The following is a 20,133-nucleotide window of genomic DNA, read 5'->3' as shown; positions in this document are numbered from 1 at the left end:
TCGGAGATAGTGTTCGTGTGTCGTATGAATAGATATCGTTGCAGGAATTCAAATAAACCGTTAAACTAAGTTTAGATGCACATCGTACATGTATTGTATACATGCTGGCGAATTCGGCTGTACAGCCGTTTTCAATTTCAGAATTAAATATCTGGCTTATTTCGCATTGTTCAACACATGTTCTTCTTAACTTTTATTTTAATTTATATTGAAATATATATATAATTAGTTTTTTACACAGTTTATATAAATTCATAAATATTTGACAAAATCGTATATACCCGCTTTAAGTTAGTCATAAAAAATGAATCATTCACACTATTTCATATATTTCTAACCTACTGACTGGTGGATTGAGTACATAATAGTTGGAATTTCACTACTTGAAGGTTTGCACATCTTTTTTAGCTCGACTATGATATATGAAATACATATAGTGGAGCTATCCTACTCGCGTCGGCTTTTCCGTTACCGTTAGCGTGCAAATGTTAAAGTTTTCGTACTACCCCAATTATTTTCCTTGTCCCTTGACATATTGCTTTCATATTTTTCATACTTGTTTACCAACTTGACCCCAACATATAAACAAGATAAGACAACTCTATCAAGCATTTTGTCATAATTATGGCCCCTTTTACACTTAGAATATGCAGCAAATGTTAAAGTTTGCGTACTACCCCAAATATTTTCATTGTCCCTTGACATATTGCTTTCATATATTGCATACTTGTTTACCATCATGACCCCAACAAGAGCAAACAACTGTATCAAGCATTTTGACAGAATTATTGCCCCTTTTATACTTAGAATATACATATAATGGATAAATCTATGTTAAAGTTTGCGTACTACCCCAAATATTTCCTATAACCTTTGACATATTGCTTTTTTATTTTGCATACTTGTTTACCAACATGACCCCAACCTATAAACAAGAGCAGACCACTGTATCAAGCATTTTGGCATAATTACGGCCCCTTTTACACTTAGATAAAACAACATTTTGCTTAAATTGCCATAACTTCTTTATTTATGATCACATTTTATTATTACTTTGACAAAACAACACTTACCTGAATACCACAATGGATTCCACCGAAACAATACCCCACGCCCTTACCCAGAATCCCCCCCCCCAACTCCCCCCCCCAATTTTTTTTAACATCTAATTAATTACCCCCCCCCCCCCCCCACACACATTATACCCCCTCTCACCCCCCTACCCCCCCCCAATTTTTTTTTAACATCCTCTAATAAATTAACACACCCCACATTATACCCCCCTCTCACCTCCCCTACCCCCCCACCCCCCCTACCCCCCCCCCCCCCCCCCAATTTTTTGTTCCTTTTTGTTATTTTTGAAAGATCGTCTAATAAATGACCACACCCCACATTATACCCCCTCGCAACCCCCCCCCCCCCAAATTTTTATATATATTTTTTTTTCCTTTTTTTATTTTTGAAAGATCGTCTAATAAATTATTGAGTATGCACAATTTCCCCATGATAGCTAACGTTATACTGTCAAGCACTCGAATAGTCGAGCGCGCTGTCCTCTGACAGCTCTTGTTTGTGTTCTGTATTTATTATTACTTGTTTTAAAATTTACTAATATATTAAGAATTTATACATTTAAAAGTGATTTACCTTCCATTTTTTCAGTGTTATTTTTTTCTGTGTCATTATGAATATCAGGGATTTTGTACCGCTGGTGTAAAATTTTCAAAGAATTATCTGTCATTGTGATATCCTCTGGGAGTTTGTACCGCCGGCTTAACATTTTCAAAGCATTATCTGTAATTGTGATTATTCTTCTCATGATTATGAATTTTGTGAGTTTGTACCGCCAGCGTAACATTTAAAGTGGAATGATTTATTTGGTGTTGTTGTAATGAACCTTTGTGAGTTTGTACGCCCAACGTAACATTTTATTTTTCTGTCAAAGTGAATATTAATATCTGGGAGTTTGTACCGCTGGCGTAACATTTTCAAAGAATTATCTGTCTATGTGATTATGAACCTTGGGGAGTTTGTACTGCCGGCGTAACATTTTAGTTTTATTTTTCTGTCAAAGTGATTATGAAATTTGTGAGTTTGTACCGCCAGAGTAACATTTAAAGTGGAATGATTTATTTGCTGATGTTAGAATGAACCTTTGTGATTTTGTACCGCCAGCGTAACATTTTATTTTAATTTTTCTGTCAAAGTGAGTATGAATATTTGGGAGTTTGTACTTCCAGCGTAACATTTTCAAAGAATTATCTGTTGTGATTATGAACCTTTGGGAGGTTGTACCGCCAGCGTAACATTTTCTGTTTTTAAATTTTTCTGTCGAAAGGATTATGAACCTTTGAGAGTTTGTACCGCCAGCGTAACATTTTCTGTTCAATTTTAAAGTACAATCAATTTTTGTTGATGTTATAATGAACATTTTGGAGGTTGTACAACCAGCGTAACATTTTAAGTTGAATTATATGATGTGATAATGAACCATGGGAGTCTGTACCGCCAGCGTAACATTTTTGTTTAATTTTTCTGCGAAGTGATTATGAAATTTTGAGAGTTTGAACCACCAGCGTAATGTGAACTATGTTATGATGTGATAATAAACCTTTAGGAGTTTGTACCGCCAGTGTAACATTTTCTGTTTTGTGTCTAATTTGTACTGCCAGCGTAACATTTGATTTGAATTATTTGTTGATGTGATAATGAACATTGGGGAGTTTGTACCGCCAGCGTAACATTTTAAGTTCAATTATATGATGATGTGATAATGAACCTTTGGGAGTTTGTACCGCCAGCGTAACATTTTAAGTTCAATTATATGATGATGTGATAATGAACCTTTGGGAGTTTGTACCGCCAGCGTAACATTTTCAGTTCAATTTTCCTGTCTTAATGTAAGTAGGGTTGTACTGCCAGAATAACATTTTTGTACTTTCTTATAAAAAGTGAAAAAAAATGTGTGTTGTTTTTAAAGAAATTTACTTGAAAATGGCCATTTTAAAAGGGATTCTGTGGAAAATCCTTTTTTAAAATATACTGCTTTTTTTCAGAATGACACGAAGGAAAAGTTATCTGTCGTTGCGGAAACACAGGAAAGGTCGATCTGCAAATCCGATTCAACGAGTTCTTGTAGAACAGTCTCCAGTAGCATCTCCGGGAAGATAATAAGTTTTCAAATGCAAATGAAAGCTTACCTCTTACTAATGGCCTGCTTCTCAAGCTATTCGATACACAACAATACGATTGGCCAATATAAATATATTTCCTAGTGCAGAATTAAACGATGTTAATATTAATTGGAACAAACAAACTGACGTTCAGATAGTGCATTATATTTATATACAAGTCAAGTTTTTATCATTTATTTTACAGCGAGTTTTTAGCATATGCATTTTACTATAATGCATCGGTAAACTGTTAGAAACTATTTTCAAATATAAAGCTCTGCCCATAATTATTGCATAATAGCTCACACTTGATTTTCTCCCTTGTCAAGATAGAAAACAAGTCGTGTATCATGGAAGAATTGCGAACACAAACGTTTGTTTCGGTGCAAATGTGCATTAATACGCATAAGCATAAAACTAGCCTTGTATGAATATTCTATCAGATTTACGAAATATTCTTACTGTGTACAATTGACTATGTAGTTTGTTTATTTTGAAAAGTAAATAAAACAACTACGATTTTTCCCGTTTACTTATTTGATTTTGGTACATATCATTTCCACACACGCGCACGCAAGCGAGCACACACACTACTTGAGTGTAGCTTTCCGAATAAACCGTAATGCAACAATAAAATCAGAAGGTAGCATTAAATAGGAAAGCAAACTACTTTCTAAGTATGATGATTGCTACACAATTCGTCTTGAAATTAGTGTACAATAATGGGTAATAAAAATAAACTACAGAAAAAGCAATATATTTAAACATGGAATCACAAGATTATTAGTGAACTATGACATCATAATTTTGAAATAAAATTTAGAAACAAATAACATAATCAGAATGAATAAAATCACAAAACGACATGAATAGTGCAACATAATTTTAAAAAGAAAAAAATCATGGAACTTGGCTTTCGAGTCAAAACTTGTTTTTTTTTTTCGTTTTTTTTTTGTTTTTTTCAATCCGAAGAAAAAGACAGTTAGATTGCGAAGCACCATTCAATCATTTGACTATATAATCGCTCAAGTGTATTCATCGCCTTCGATGTTTAAAGGGTTGTAGGATCAACGAACAATTGCGTTGAACAAGAATAAAAAAGTACAATGCATCCGAACTTCTATGTAAAGTAAAACAAATGAATGATCTGCCAAAGCTATTAAAAAAAGTGGCACATGACTGATATGTATGAATGCATTGAGATATTGGCGTAAACACACATATTCGAACCATGGTAATGTTCAATTATTACAGAAAAATACTCTTCATTCCATCAACCGGTTATATTAAAAATCTGAGATAACAAAAATATTAACACAAATTCAAAAGATTGACATCCCTACCGGATATTATTGATTATTTAAGGGGGGGCAAGTCTGGAATTATCAAGTCGAATCTGACATAATCTAGCATTTACCACCTCTGTATGATGATACACTTTATGTTAGGTTCATGAAAATTAATACAACGGTTGTAAAACATCTCTTGTCGGGAAAGTTTGACGGAAGAACAGACGGACAACGCTAAAATAGTGTCCCTCCGCCTTCGGATAGATAAACATTATACCTCCTCCTTTGGAAGGAAAAAAACAAAACAAGGTGAGATCATATTAACTGTAAAATGTAATACTGGTAACAATGGAAAATGATACTTGAAAACAAAACGGAACTAAATAACAAAAATAGCGTGCAACATCTTGATCAAATCTGAATAATATGCAAATGTAATTGGCATTATTTGTCCTTGTGTTTCAAAAGACTACTTCTGTGTCTGTACGACTCCCCACATTTGTCACATTTTTGCCTTTTCTCATCACTATGAATGAGCCTGTAAGTCCAACCTTTCACGCAATCCAGCGCCACACATTACACTTGTGTCTTACGGCTGATTCCTCTTCTTCGGTGTTTTGTCAAATCTGTTTTGGTGGCAAATTCTGAACAACACATGTTGTCGCGTGTTCCAATGCACACTGCACCATAAAAAATTAGTTCACCAATGTAGATACTATTACATACGTTCTAATTTGAAAGGAACATGTATATTTTAAACGATACGCATTTCCATCTGCATTTGAATCTTGTGAACTCAAAGGCACAAATAGCTTAACATGTGTTTGTTTATTTGGTAATGCTTTAATATGTTCGTAAAATGAATTTAAGTTGTTTTTTTTTGGCATTAAAACATTTGTCAGAAGATAAAGCAAATCAATAACATGTTTAAAGAATTAAAACCCAAAGCGGGGATCAAGCTCACGACTTCGGGCTCAAATGAAGAAATATCGAATTACTTTTTCTACTCAACTGTTCATGTTATACAGAATATTAAACATTATAATTTAACAAACAAAATAGTAGTGTTAACTATTTCATCTTAAAATGCCGTGATACGTTTCACACGAAATATTTTGATGATAAACATGTATTATTTACACATAGTATATTCTTCATTTCAGAGTTGTTAGAGTCCTACACTGACAAAGTCCCTTTAATTAAGGGATTGTTAAATGAATTAGTATGAAAATGAATATTGTTCCGATAGTTATTAAAGATGTCAGTTAATACTTCTTTCTATTTACTTAACAAATACTCGCATGTGTCTGGTAAGGGCCTCTTTTCTACTAAATAGCTTCTCACAACATGAATATTTGGACAAGCCGATGTGCCTGTCATCGTGCAGTTTTAAATCCCGCTTGGTTTTGAGGGCGTCTCCGCAAAAAAAGACACACATATGACATATCTAAAAACAGGTTAAATATACCAAATAAAAACTATGCATCGTGTTAAGAAACTTAACACAGCTTATGTATAATGTAAACAAATTAATTCAAGATATAGACCTTGGATAGTTTTTAAAAAGATAATTTTTGCGGGATAATTATTTCTTGTTACAATTAGCCATTCAAACTGAATAAGATTTATAACTTTAAAAAAAGTCGCAAGTAAAATGTCATGAAACCATTGCATAGCATATATTTATTATCTATAATAGCTGACGACCACAATTGAGAAAATTTACACGTACAACACACACACACACGCGCGTCTAGCTCATTTACCATTTTCGTTCATAAACGTCCTATTTCAAAGGAGCCTTTTAACTTTTCGTACAGCACAGTTGCAAATCTTATGTGTGCGTGGTAATAAATACTATCCTGGTTCTAAATCTCTTTTTAACAGAAATGCAATACTTGTTAAAGTAAATGTCATTATATTAGTAAACATAGTAATAGGTGTGCATATAGAAGGAATGCCTGGATATATTCGTCAACTGCCGTTTGCAATATACATGCAAAGACAGTTCAATTTGCACAAGATGCAAATGAAGCCTTTAAAAGTAAGTCAAATGTGTAGGAGGTGTGTTGAATGACCAGAAGACAAAGCACTATAAAAAGCAAAGTACATGACACAATTTTAAGTGTTATTTTTAATGAACGATCGAACGTGTAAGAGGTGTGTTGAATGACCAGAGGACAAAGCACCATAAAAAGCAAAGTACATGACACAATTTAAATGTTATGTTAATTTTGTTCTAATTGAATAAATTTTCTTTTACAGTAAATGACACTATTAAAGAATTCTATAGGCAAGTGAAAAAAAACACGAACGTGGTGCAGACTGAACTGTCCATGCATGCATATTTATAACTCTTTATACGTGATTATAAGTTACAAATATGTACAATAAATCTCTAATCTTTGTATTTTTCGGAAACATTATTTAACCCCGTTGTGGTCAACGATAACTTTTGTTTTGATAATGTTGTTCCATTCACTAGCATACACTATTTGTAGGACTAGACCCTACTTAATGACGGAGTTTTCTTTTACCGGTACCCGCTAAATACGTAAAATGTTTAGCATTACATTTTTTAAATATTTTAAACGCATATATATAAAGCGCTTTAATAGGTATCCGGACTTTCGTTCCCACGGACAAATTCTTACGCTAATTAAAACAAAGCAGACATTCGTACCTACGTTGTTTTGACTACCAGGACATTCGTTCCAACTTTATTTTGACAACCCGGACAATTGTTCGTACATTATTGTGACAGTCCGAAGATAAGTTCCTACATAATTTTTACGATCCAGACATTCGCTTCTACATATTCTTATACATCCGAACATTGGTTCAATACTTTAACTGTGAACCCAATATATATATATATATATATATGGGCCATTCCTTCATATTCAAGTTCAACATGGAACTTCTAACGAACAAACGCGGTCAGCCTGTGCAGGGACCTATACAAACAAAGCCTCGACACACGTTTCTCGGATTATGGAAGTGTAAACAATGATACGCATGATTTGGTGAAAATACCCACCGTTGTTTTATAAGTAAATACAAAGCATAGTCGAAAACAAATGTAACAATAAGATGTATCAAACTCAACAAACCTTTGCAATAAATACTTCTGTGTTGGCAACACTTGGTTATTTTGTACTCTTATTCTTTCTCGATTGCTTTGTCACGGTCTCGCTTTGTCAAAATGGCGGCTGTGAAAATTTGCCTCGAAGCGCGAAGTCTCGTTGGGTCGCAAGTCTCGTTTCCCTTTTGCGCAACAACGCGTTAGCTTGTTCTTCGGTTCAGTGAGTGTCTCATCCCTTTGTTTGTATAGGTCCCTGGCCTGTGTTATGCTTCGAGGGTCACTCGTACGCCAAGAAACACATGTCTTAGTCTACAATACGGTGACCATGCAGTTAAAGTCTCCCCAATTACCGCAAGGTTTCGCTAATTACAGATATCAGTGTAAGTCGATATATTTCAATAATTTTTAACGTTAGAATGCTCATGCTCACGAACAATTCTTAAAACTGAATAAAAAAAATATGATGCAAATATGAAAAATATCACACTTTTTAAAATAAAGACAATAAAAAAAACGGTTAAAAAATATTAATTTGGATAAAATGTGATAATAATGAACAGGATAGCAATTAAGTAAGAACCAATGTTCGGGTTGTCAAAATAATGTAGGAATTATTGTCCGGAATATCAAAATAACTAACGAACGAGTGTCCGTGTTGTCAAAATAACGTAGGAACGAATGTCCGGCATTCACGTTATAATTATGATTAAAATGGCTAATGTCTATACAGTATTTTGTTTCTGACAAACACATTACTTTCAATTTGAGTATTCGGCGTAAATTAGTCCTAGAAATGACTACGCAATACTTCTACCAGGAGAAGACATGTAGGTATCATACATTTTGTGTATTAACCAGACATCTGCTTCGCGTGGTTTATGACAACGTGTTGTTATTAAGTATTTGACAGCACACTATCTGATCACAACGATATAATTGGGTTTGTGCTGAACACGGAGGCAATAAAACCACATATGTATCAATAAACAAGATTATTGATCGATCCGCCGCGAATAATATGCTCAAACAAAGAGTGTTAAACTGTGTGCAAACAATTGAATAAAACAACTACTTTAATCAAGAACATTTATTTAATGCATACACTCTTAAGATTGGAATTATATATTACTGCTAATTCTGACAATCTCATCTTGTGTTGACAATATTATTACGTGGCCGAATGTTAAAAAAGAATAAATGATTGAAATCAGATGCGGCATTGCGTAGCACCTTTAGCAATGGATACACGTTCAGCCTCGTTCTTGAATTCTGCGAGTAACGTGACTTCGACCTCTCATCAATTTCGGCTTATTTTGAAAAGGGTCTATTGAAATTTGTGTCGAAGTGTTCTCGAAAACCAGAGCAACACACACAACGCGTGATACACCGATCTCAAGCTTTATACATGCCTTATTGCCTGCACTAGGTCGTACGAAAGCCAGATGACGATCAGCAAAATATTGGAAAAAAAACTACCTGATGCGGCTCTTTTCCTTCAAAGAACACCTACTAATGTTGACTTTTGGGGTCACGTGACAGTTTTTGTTCATTCCCAGTGGATTCATGATTTATCATTTATAAACTACAATGTGGGTCTCTAGATTTATATCTCAATATTTAATCCTTATTTGATAATGAAAGTAAATTAAATAATTATACCACAATTTATTTACTCAGTTTACGTACCTTTAAGATTAATTCCATGAACCTTAAATTGTATACACCCTTGAAATTCAATAATCGAAAGCGAAAGTGTGAGTTTCAAATTGTTTTTGGTGATTATATCAGCATACATGTATTCATATCATAATGCTCATTGATATTAAAGCACTTCTGCATTCTTTGGTGTATTTTCAAGGTACTGGAAATACATTTAAACGAGCTGATATTCTTAACACGGCAACTGTTTAAAGTGACTATATCTCTTATATATGAGAACGTACAAATTGAGACGTTAAAATTCTGTTTGTTTCGTCTTACGCGACCTTAACTAAGGCATGTTCCAACCCCGAAATATTTAATTGGGTGTCAGGTGTTTCTCTTTTATTTATTGCTTCACGTATTAATACTGGTTTTGTTACAGTTACATCCAATTAAAGACAATGTGGATAATCGATGGTTTGTACTTGTGTTAATTTAATTGACATCCAAGTTTACCAAAATAAACTTGCAACAATCTTACAACCTCTCTATCTATATAAGTTCTGTTAATGTACCACAACATAATTTTCTTTTACGCTTACTATTGACTGAAGATACACAAATGTAGCTAGGTAACCTAACACTGGTATTTTCAGTTGACAAAATGTGTAGCCTATCAATCGCATAGCACACAATTTAGTAAAAGCCAAATTTGTCAAATGCCACAACATTCACATGTAGTGCTTTAAAGTAGTATAATTGACGCGCCCGTTAGTATCGTTTCTTTGAATACGATGATTAATTGTATAGGTGTTGTAGTCCAATTTATTTTAAACTGCACCTTCAAGACAGGTGTATGAACGCTGCGCAATACAAGCGACGCCCACATAACACAACTCAAACCGCAACATTAAATCATAATGCAAGGGAAGGGCTTCAACGAATGCATTTAATAATATTCTTTAGTATGCACGATTTCATTGATCATTTAAAAGGAAAAATTTGTAAAAACGATCGTACATTTCTATACGATCTGAGACATATTCGAATAAGTTTAGTTATCGATAATTAAGCAAAATTATTGAAACAACAAACTACCTTTTCAATTTAACATATATTTTTTGTAATATAAAGACATAGTATGTTGTAACGGAAAATGATGAACAAATATCAATGTAAAGCAAATGGTAATATTCTTTGCCTTGAAATAATATAATTGTTATAATTTTATATTTGTAAAAGAAATATAATGGGTATAAAGCCGTTGTTTATGTTCTCAACGATTATATTCTTGCATATTAGTCCAACATGCTTTTTTCCCCAACTTACAATAACTTACGTCTTTTATTATTTAAGAAACACATAGTAGGATCATATTTACATTTTTTTCTGATGACATCATTGTTTATTTACCGGTGTCCGTGCCTGTGCGTGGCAACACGACATGCGCATCCAACTATAAACGGATGATCGCCAAAGGTAAACAGTAATTGCAAGTTAATTGAAAGTTAATTTAGATAACTTATTATCGCACTTTCACAACTTTACTATGCATCACCACAACACGACACGGCGTAGGGAAAGTATACATAGATAAGGGAATGTGGGCCTGCTTCGAGATTGCGGAATCTGCAGGATGTTGAGCCCTCAGTTTCGCCAACACTTTACTGACTACATTCCAGCGTAGGCCCAGTTGAACGAAAGAAAACATGATATTCGATATTAAACTACTGTTTTATTTATAATTGTATTCACCATCTAAAATCATGTACTGTATAGTATATTTTAATTAACATTTTCATCATTATCATTACTATCATCATTATCATATTCATTATCATCATCACCATCGCAAATAATATTTTTTTATCACAATCATCATTACAATTATCATGATCACCGTAATGATCATCACTACCAACAGCGTCTTTTTCTCTGTTTGTGACGTTATCATCAAAATGTTAACATTAGCCCACGTATAAATAAGAACGTTATGTATCTTAATATTTTAGCAAACATAAATTATATGAAACAAATAAAAAAAGCCGTTTTCATTGCACTTAACTAGCGGTGTTTTAAAGTGATATTATGGGCATCTAACAGTTTATAGGTGTCTATCGCAACCGTTGTTTATTTTTAATGTTTTCACTTCATATACACTTATAATTATTAATGCAGCATCAACACACTGAAACAATAACCCGGAAAGAGAATAATAATGCATTTGAATATCAACCGTACTTTGGTTTGACAACTGATCAAGCATGTACGATGTGAACCTAAATTTAATTTTAGTGCAGATTCGTTCATACGACACAAAGACACAAATTTGTTTTACGGATAATTTCGGCTTAGAGGACTGGGTGGATCACGTAAGAATATCGAATATAAAATATTTTTAATAAACAACTGGTAGCAAGATGAGTTGCAGATAATTGGTCAGTAATCACATTTAAACTAACTCTTTTGACCTGATAATTCTTTTCAGCTCAATTCAACAGTGAAAATGCCCTTAATATCTTTTTAATGCATAAAAAATAATTCGTTTAGTGATCTTAATAAACTAAAATGCTCTTTATCGGTTAAGTGAGGCAAAAATCAATACTCACAAAGACAACACGATACTTAATTATAAAAAGTTATATGAAATATTATTAACATTAACAATATTCCAGATTATTCGTTTCAAATTATTTCAATAAAACGCGTAAAATTATTTTTCCGAAAACTAAAACATTATTTTATTTTATTGATTGTGCAGTTTACTGTAGTCTCAACCATTTAGAAATGATGAAACACTCAAGTTCTAAAACATCATTAATTAGGACATGAATGGTCGTACAGACGGGCCTCACATCACGCGCTTTGATTACAGTTTGATGATTACGAGCTTAAATGAATTGCACCCAAACAAGTTAGTTTGATAATTTAAAAGCTGTGTTTAGATACTCAACGTCTTAAAAAATTGTACGGTATAATTGTCTGACATAAAACGAAAAGGCAATGAAAACGAAATGGACATACGAACAGATAGTGAGTGTTCTTTGGATTTAATCATAGGTTTTATATTCTAATAATTGTATTAATTTGTAAAATAATCAGACAAAAGTGGAATAGAAATAAGTGGCTATGCATTCATATTAAATTAAATGACTTGATATTGGACATATTGTGCTCGAAGCGCACATATTGAGCAAAATATAATATCGCTTAAAGAATTAATAACAAAAACCCGTCTGGAATTTTGTATTATGTGTCAAGGGAACGTCTAATGTGTGTACTTTATAGTATATAATAGCTATTTAAAAAATCAAAACCCACGTTTATTACTTGTAAATAACATTGAAGCAAGGATACAACTGAACGCCATACAATGATCGCAATGTGAATCTCCTTTAAACAAGTATTTAATTAAAGCATTAAAATGAAATAACATTAACGGCATATTTTCCTTATTAACTTATTCGTACCTTCATCAAAATAAAAGCAGTAATTAATCGTGTAGTTATTTTTACAAACATACATAGGAGTCGTGTTCTGAGAAAACTGGGCTTAATGCATGTGCGTAAAGTGTCGTCCCAGATTAGCCTGCTAATCAGGGACGGCACTTTCCGCTTTTATAGTATTTTTAGTTTCAAGACAGTCCCTCCTTACCGATAATCAAGTTTAGGCGGAAAGTGTCGTCCCTGATTAGCCTGTGCGGACTGCACAGGCTAATCTGGTATGACACTCTACGCACATACATTAAGCCCAGTTTTCTCAGAACGCGTCTCAATTAGTTTTTCATAACTCACGAAAACCTTATTTGTCTGTAATGCGAATTCGTTTTGCGCTGTGTTTTTAATTTAAAGACGAACTATTTAAAACGCATGATATTAAATGGCAGTAGCTGAGTGGTCATGGTTACTGTCTTGGTGACTGCGCTCATCAGTGTCAAACTACTTGTATTGACGTCACAGATATTAATGTATCATTTAAAAGGCCGTAGTCATCAGTAATGTAAATTTATTTTTGTATCATGAGTAATAAATCGACAATCTATGTCCCATGCCCATGATTACAGTTATTTATTGTTTTCCTTTTTTCGAATTTTGACAGGATACCTACAGATAATAACATTGAGAATGTTTATTGTTTGAATAATTTACATATGAATAAGATCTCTTTTTACGTTCCTCGTGCGAATGATTTCTTTGCATGCGAAATTTACGTAAACATTTGCGCTCTTCAGATCGTGCTTATATTACTGGCGGTTCTGACTGGAATTCGACCCGCAGCCGTACTTAACAACAACATCGTTATTCCTTTAAAACAATCGGCGAACAACGACACGGGAGGTGTCGCAGATAATGAGGACGCAGCAAAAGAACAGAATCCACAGGTACCTCCGATATTTTTTCCTTCGTCTGGAGTGGTGAACGAAACAAGCAATGTAACTGAAAATATGGACGACGACACGACCACTGTAACTGCAGTTGTGAATGCGACAGCACAGAAAACGGTAGGTCCTCAAACTAGAAACAAGCCGTCGACAAATACACTAACTACAACAGCAACGTCATCAGCAACAACGATACTGACTACACGTTTTTCTTCTACAGTAGCACAAACAACAACGATACCAATAACAACACCAGAAGCTACCAAGCCAGCAAATCTAACGACATTGTCTACAAAAGCGGTGACAGAAAAGCCAACTAGTAAACTAACATCAACAGCAGTACCATCGACACAAACGCATTCAAAACACGCAACAGATTCGCCTACATCTGGAAGTACTTTAACAACTGTTAAACCCACAACAACAACGACGGTCATTATGCCATCCACAGAACCATCTACAAAATTTTCGGAAACATCTTCTGCTAAAAACACGTCAATATCAGCAAACAAAAGCACAGTGTCGGTGTCAATATCTCATACCCCAGAATTACCAGTGACAAAAACAGCCGTACCTGAGGTTACCAACTCTAGCTTGACTGAATTGTTTAACTCAACAATATTAAACACAAACATTACAAACAATTTCTTGAGTTCAAAAGCTGATGACCGTAACTCCCATGATACATTCTGGCCCATAGCGATGGGTCTGACCATGGGACTTCCTTCTTTGATTGTGCTCGGTGTCACGGTAGCCGTGCTATACAAAAAGCGTCGTCACGGCGCACACAGGGGACTGTTGTCTTCAATGTACGAAGAGAATTGATACCGATTTGTTTGCATGTTTTATTCCTGTTTTTTTAATGGCTGAAATATTATAAAGCACAATTATTTGTTCTAATATATGCGGCGATGATTCAGTTTATCAGCTTGCTCGATTGTATACGTGCTATCACGCATTAGAATTAAATCAAAGTACTGACAGTACTCGTGTGACGATGCTTTTGAAGAGGATTGATATAAAAGTTTATCTATTTAAGTTTATCTACATCACCACAATTGTGTATGTGCGTACGAAAATTTTGGGTAGGAAAATAATGGGTACGAAAAATTTGGGTACAAAAATTATGCCAAAAAAAATTGAGTACGAAAAAAAAATTTGGTAGGAAAAAATTGGGTACGAAAAATGTACGGTACGAAAAAAATGGGGGCACTGGGAAAGTAGTACCCGTCGGGACCCGGGCTAGGGAACTTGATCCATTCAGCGAAACTGGGAGGCGGGTTACATTCTCGATCAAATTAAACAAGAAATATCTTTAAAAGGATATTTGACGTGTATTTACTGTACCACTTATCTTTAAAAAACGTTCTGCTACAGTAAAACATATATGGGTTAGCATATAAATTCAAAACTTGACAAGCTCTTTAATTACACCATGCTCTTTAAGTTCACATGTATATCATACCAAACTTTATATTTCGTTGTTTCCTTTCCTAAGTTAATGATGTTATGTGTACGGACGTGATTTCACATGCCCATGTGCATGAACATATAATTTTTCTCTTTTGATTATTTTTTTTTCTCTCAAATTTAAATAAGCTTAGGCATGTTTGTTCGTTAAGTACGGCAATAATTTCATGATGATTCCCGAAAGTAGGTATGAGCACATAGTCGTAAGAGCACTTGAATACGTGAGTTCGCCCATAAACACATGGTAAGATTAACTAAATCTCCGCGATATGACCTAATATGTGTTTAAAACAGCAAACAATATCCAACAAACGAATGAATTATCAAACATAGTATGTGCACTGATGTGGCTCTGTAATTTATGTTTGAAAAGTTTATTAAAATATGCAAAATGAGAAAGCACGCATAAGAGCGAGTTTCACAAATGTCATACGGTTATTGTGCTGTTTATATACCATAGTCGCTACAACGTTTACAAATAGCAGGTTTGAAATAATTCGTTTTCTTTACACTCATGATCGCGTTGAAAGTTAATTATACACGTTTTAATTCGCAATTTATTTACTGAATCACGACAAATGTCAAATACAATACAGAAAATGCATAGTTGATTAATTGATCTATAAACATATAATAGATTGAATATAACTGATTTAAAATTAACGTTTTCAAACTATTATTAAATCTTTTTCCCAGAATATGCTGTCCTATTTATAGCTGAATTTCCTATACCTTTATCAATGATAATCAGCGAGGTATGCCGATTAGAAATATCGAGCTATCTCAATCGGACTGGCTCGGTCTTTTACATAGGTCGCCATTGTGAAGAATTTTTTCATGGTATGATAACTTAGACGAGCTGCTTCGCAACATCGTCAAAAATGTATCATGCGTGTAAATTCTATTTGAATCAAAGTTTGTTTAATATTTACTGAATCAGTTTAGATTTATAACACAATAAATATAAAAGACGTAAACACCAATAACTATCATTTTAAGACGACTGGGTCTTATTTGAATGCCGAGACATTCTGAATCTGTTCGACGATATATAAGTAGATTCATACATATCAATAAAATTATTGACATGACAGTCCAGATACTGTTAGTGATTTGCGATAAATGGCAACGTTTAAAGTTTTTAAATTTTGTTCCCATGAAGGTTTAAATATATTTCTTACTAAAGCTGTTATTTTTGGTACGTTCGATTACTTATTTTATTGCGTTACGGCAAAAGACAACTGTTATATTAAATAGGAAACTGGTGGGATGAGCCTTATGTCCATACCGGGTAATAAGTAGAGTAATTGCAATAATTAAAATCGTTATATCATTCATGTTCATCGTAAAATGACAATTAGATAACGTGATTTTTTGTTCTTTTTATTATTTTTCTCAAATGTATGAAATTATTTAATCAGGTGATTGTATTTCATTTTAAACATATATATTTTAATCGAATATGCGTATATTTAATTGTAATGCACACATGTTTACGCAATTTACGTTTAGCTCTGCAGGCATTTCAAAGAGCTCAATATGAAAACTATATACTCGCTTAAATCTAAACGAATGTCATGGGAAGGTTTCAAGTTCAAGGACAAACACCTTGCAAGATGATTGCATAAAAAATTATTATTAGCGATACATGGAAAACTTCGAATGCAAAAGACAGAAATATACAATGAGCATGGATTTATGCTTATTCGCTGCGGCGAATACTAACAACACAGCCTTAAGCTGCACAGATTCGCAACCAATCGAATGTGCGGTGAAATGGACGGACATATAATATTGTGAAGCTATTCACGTGCGAATGTGCAACTTTTCAACGACAGTCAAAATCCGTTATTATAAAACAAAAATAACTTTCAACACACGCATTGACCCGGTATATTAACAACAAACCTGGAATTAACTGCATACATGCAGTTTCTACTCAATCCATAGCCGGAAATATCGACATATACATAAACATATTAGTTTTAAATATTCGTGACACAGAAATTATTCAACCCATTAACTAACTCGTACGCACGATCGATTTACTGTTCCGAGGGATCGACTAAGTAATTCGTTGAAACTACATATGTTCATGAGACATACGTTATAAGTCGTAATTACGATATTACTAACTCATGGAAACGACTAAAGAACTGATGGGATCAATAAGTAAGTTTACGGAACGACTCAGCAGATCGTAGTTACAACAATACTATATCGTATGAAGAACTAGGCACGTTCCGTTTTCATCGCGGATTTCTTATACATTATAATTCGTTATGTATATGAAAATATAAATTTGTTTCCACAAGCATAGCACAACATAAGGGTATGTAAGTCGGTTGAACATTGTTCGTTATTTTTTTAAGATTTCCATTTAAAAAAAAACATGCAATGTACATCTTACGTATATACCTATGGCGGTCATATTTATATGGGAAGTGGAACCATTAGTGCAGGTTCGGTTGAAGATCGTCAAAGTAACATTTGTGAACATTAAGAAATAGAGGATATTTGTTCATGTCAGTGTAAGTTCGTTTGTTATTTCACGAGTGATGATAGAACATTATATGCGCCACGAGTGAAAATATTATTTTTCTATGATCACGAATGAAATGTTAAAGCCTGCAGAGCTTAACGATCTTACACTGACATGAACACATTTTCTGTTTCTTTTATGCCTCCTTTTCAAGAAAATAATTTACAACTGTTTCCCATTCGCTGAAAAGTAAACCTTTCTCGGAGTTTCTCCCGTGGCGTGCCAATACATTTCAAAACACAACATGACGTCATTAGTGTGACGAAATGACGTCATTATACCAGCGAAATTCTCCAGTAAAACTCTTACAATTTAAAAAAAACGGCGAAAAAGCATACAATAAAAAGAAAATTTGTTGGATTCGGTGGAATGTCGATTTTAATTCACTCGTGATCATAGAAAATATACATACAATTATTTATGATAATCTAAACATAGAAAGAGGAGTTCCGAAAATGTGCTATTTTCACCAGTGAAAATAACAATTTGTTTTTTTTTCACTACTGTTAGTTCACTGAAGAAATGTCATATTTTATCATTAGGTATAAAAGAAATATCTTTAAGATAGGCCATGAACTGTAATACATATTATAGTTAAGCTCCAGTGGCCATTTTGTTGAATCGAGCAGCAATTCGTGAATAACTTTGGAAGAGATCAACCTTTTAAACAATTGTAAGAAATTATGTAAAAATATAACCGTTGGGTCAGCAGAATAGGTGTTTATACACATTTCTGTTTTTAGCTATGCCGGTTATTGCATGAGTGATGCAGAATCATATGCACGTGTATGGAAGACAACTCTCAAAGAAAAATATGTGTAAATTTGATGAGATTGCAGAGACGAACATTAGAAAATATGAAAATAATACATAATGCCCGCCCAAACGCCCGTCAGCCCGTTGTTCATGTATCTGGACAATCCGGCGGAAACCGGAATTGATTGACTCACTATTGTGTATTATAATGGCAATTTGTATGTCGATAGTTGTATACACGAAGTGTTTCACGATAGTATTATTCTGAACTCAACTTATCACATGGTAGTTAGCAACGTCTTACAGTAACGTCTATGCATTAGTTTGACACGAATATTCGTATTGACAAAATATTCGATGTCATTGTGATTTTTATTTGAATCAGAATTCATTACAACTTGAATTATGGTCAATTTTATTTGTACCATATGCAAAATAAGCGGATACAAAAATTGTTCACTTAGTTCCAAATAACAACCACGACTCTTCACCATAATTGCCTTTGTCGGTACATTTTTATAATAGAACAACGCGTAAGACGTAAGCTGAAACCCAGCTATTGATCAATTGCTTAATATATAACGTAAATAACTACGATTAGTCATGTTATCGTTGTGCAACACATAGTATTTGTTTAAGTTTAATATATCAAAGTAATAACGCATATCTGCTATGTCGTAAACGATAATCTGTCTTGTCCTGCAACATGCGATAGGCCTTCTCAGGTCATCGCTTTCTTATGAGTTATTACATGTTATAGACAGGAGGACTAACAACTGACAAAGTTGTCAAAATCGTTTCGATTTAAGGCGATAGCGATTATTACAACTAAGATAAAAGTACGCAAACAACAAACCATGTCGAACCCTGTGCACCTTTTTCGGAAATGTTAAACATTTGTAGACACGTCTTATGACTTGATTTAAAATCATATATCGCTGATGAGTTGAAGTCTGTCATATGTTTAGGTACACTGCAACATGATATTGTGGTATCAAATTGTGGAATGTTATATCGAGAGTAATTCCATTTTAAGGAATTTTAACTGATTTTGCACGTTTGTATATGAGCGATGTGTTTCAAGTACGGACATACATACATTTACATTATATTTTCCATTCGCTTGTGGTCGAATAGTAAATTTGGTTTACGATCGAAACCAATGCAATCGATCGGAATTATAAGGAAAAACAATGCCGTAGTACTCAATTGTCACATAGTTCAATGTTAAAACTATCACGCGATCTGGATATCACTCCTTAATTATAACCCGGGGAATCATCGCGACTATAACAGCATCGCGGCTTTATGTTCACATATTGTCTAGGATGCCACACAGATTATTTAATCTTTTATATTTGGTTTCTTGGATTTGTGTGTAAATCATTCTCGTTTTTGTTTTTGTTTTTTTGTTGTTGTTTTCATTTGTTGTTGTTTTTTTTAACTCGGTTAAATGCTACACTAGGCATACATTTGTATATGTTAAAATGTAAATTTTAAATGGTATGTGATGATGAAAAAGTACCATGACGTTTTTTAAACACAATTTTAAGTATGAAACATAGTACACGATCTTTTTTTGGAAAACAAACACTGATCATGCAATCCGATGTAAACGTGAAAATATATCAAAGACATTCCATTAAATACGAACCAAATTGTATGTTACGTTAAACGTATTAGGCAAAGTATTTTCCTCGCGTGTTTGCGATTGTGTAAGTTTGCAATAAAACACATCTGTATAAGTATGAATGGCTTTCAGAAAGTACTGATTTGACATGACATTCTACAAATGA

At 33.7% G+C, this 20,133-nt stretch overlaps 1 protein-coding gene across 1 annotated transcript; it reads left to right on the top strand.

Moving 5' to 3' along the window:
• The first annotated feature begins 12,095 nt into the window (after positions 1–12,095).
• On the top strand, positions 12,096–14,607 carry LOC127878904 (uncharacterized). The gene is made up of 2 exons (XM_052425438.1): positions 12,096–12,221; positions 13,420–14,607. Exons 1-2 carry the CDS (start codon positions 12,192–12,194, stop codon positions 14,392–14,394), a joined length of 1,005 nt encoding a protein of 334 aa, XP_052281398.1. The 5' UTR covers positions 12,096–12,191; the 3' UTR covers positions 14,395–14,607.
• The last annotated feature ends 5,526 nt before the right edge of the window (positions 14,608–20,133 follow it).

The sequence above is a fragment of the Dreissena polymorpha genome, chromosome 4 (assembly GCF_020536995.1).
Source record: "Dreissena polymorpha isolate Duluth1 chromosome 4, UMN_Dpol_1.0, whole genome shotgun sequence".
Taxonomy (NCBI): domain Eukaryota; kingdom Metazoa; phylum Mollusca; class Bivalvia; order Myida; family Dreissenidae; genus Dreissena; species Dreissena polymorpha.
This window is presented reverse-complemented; position numbering and strand designations above follow the sequence as displayed.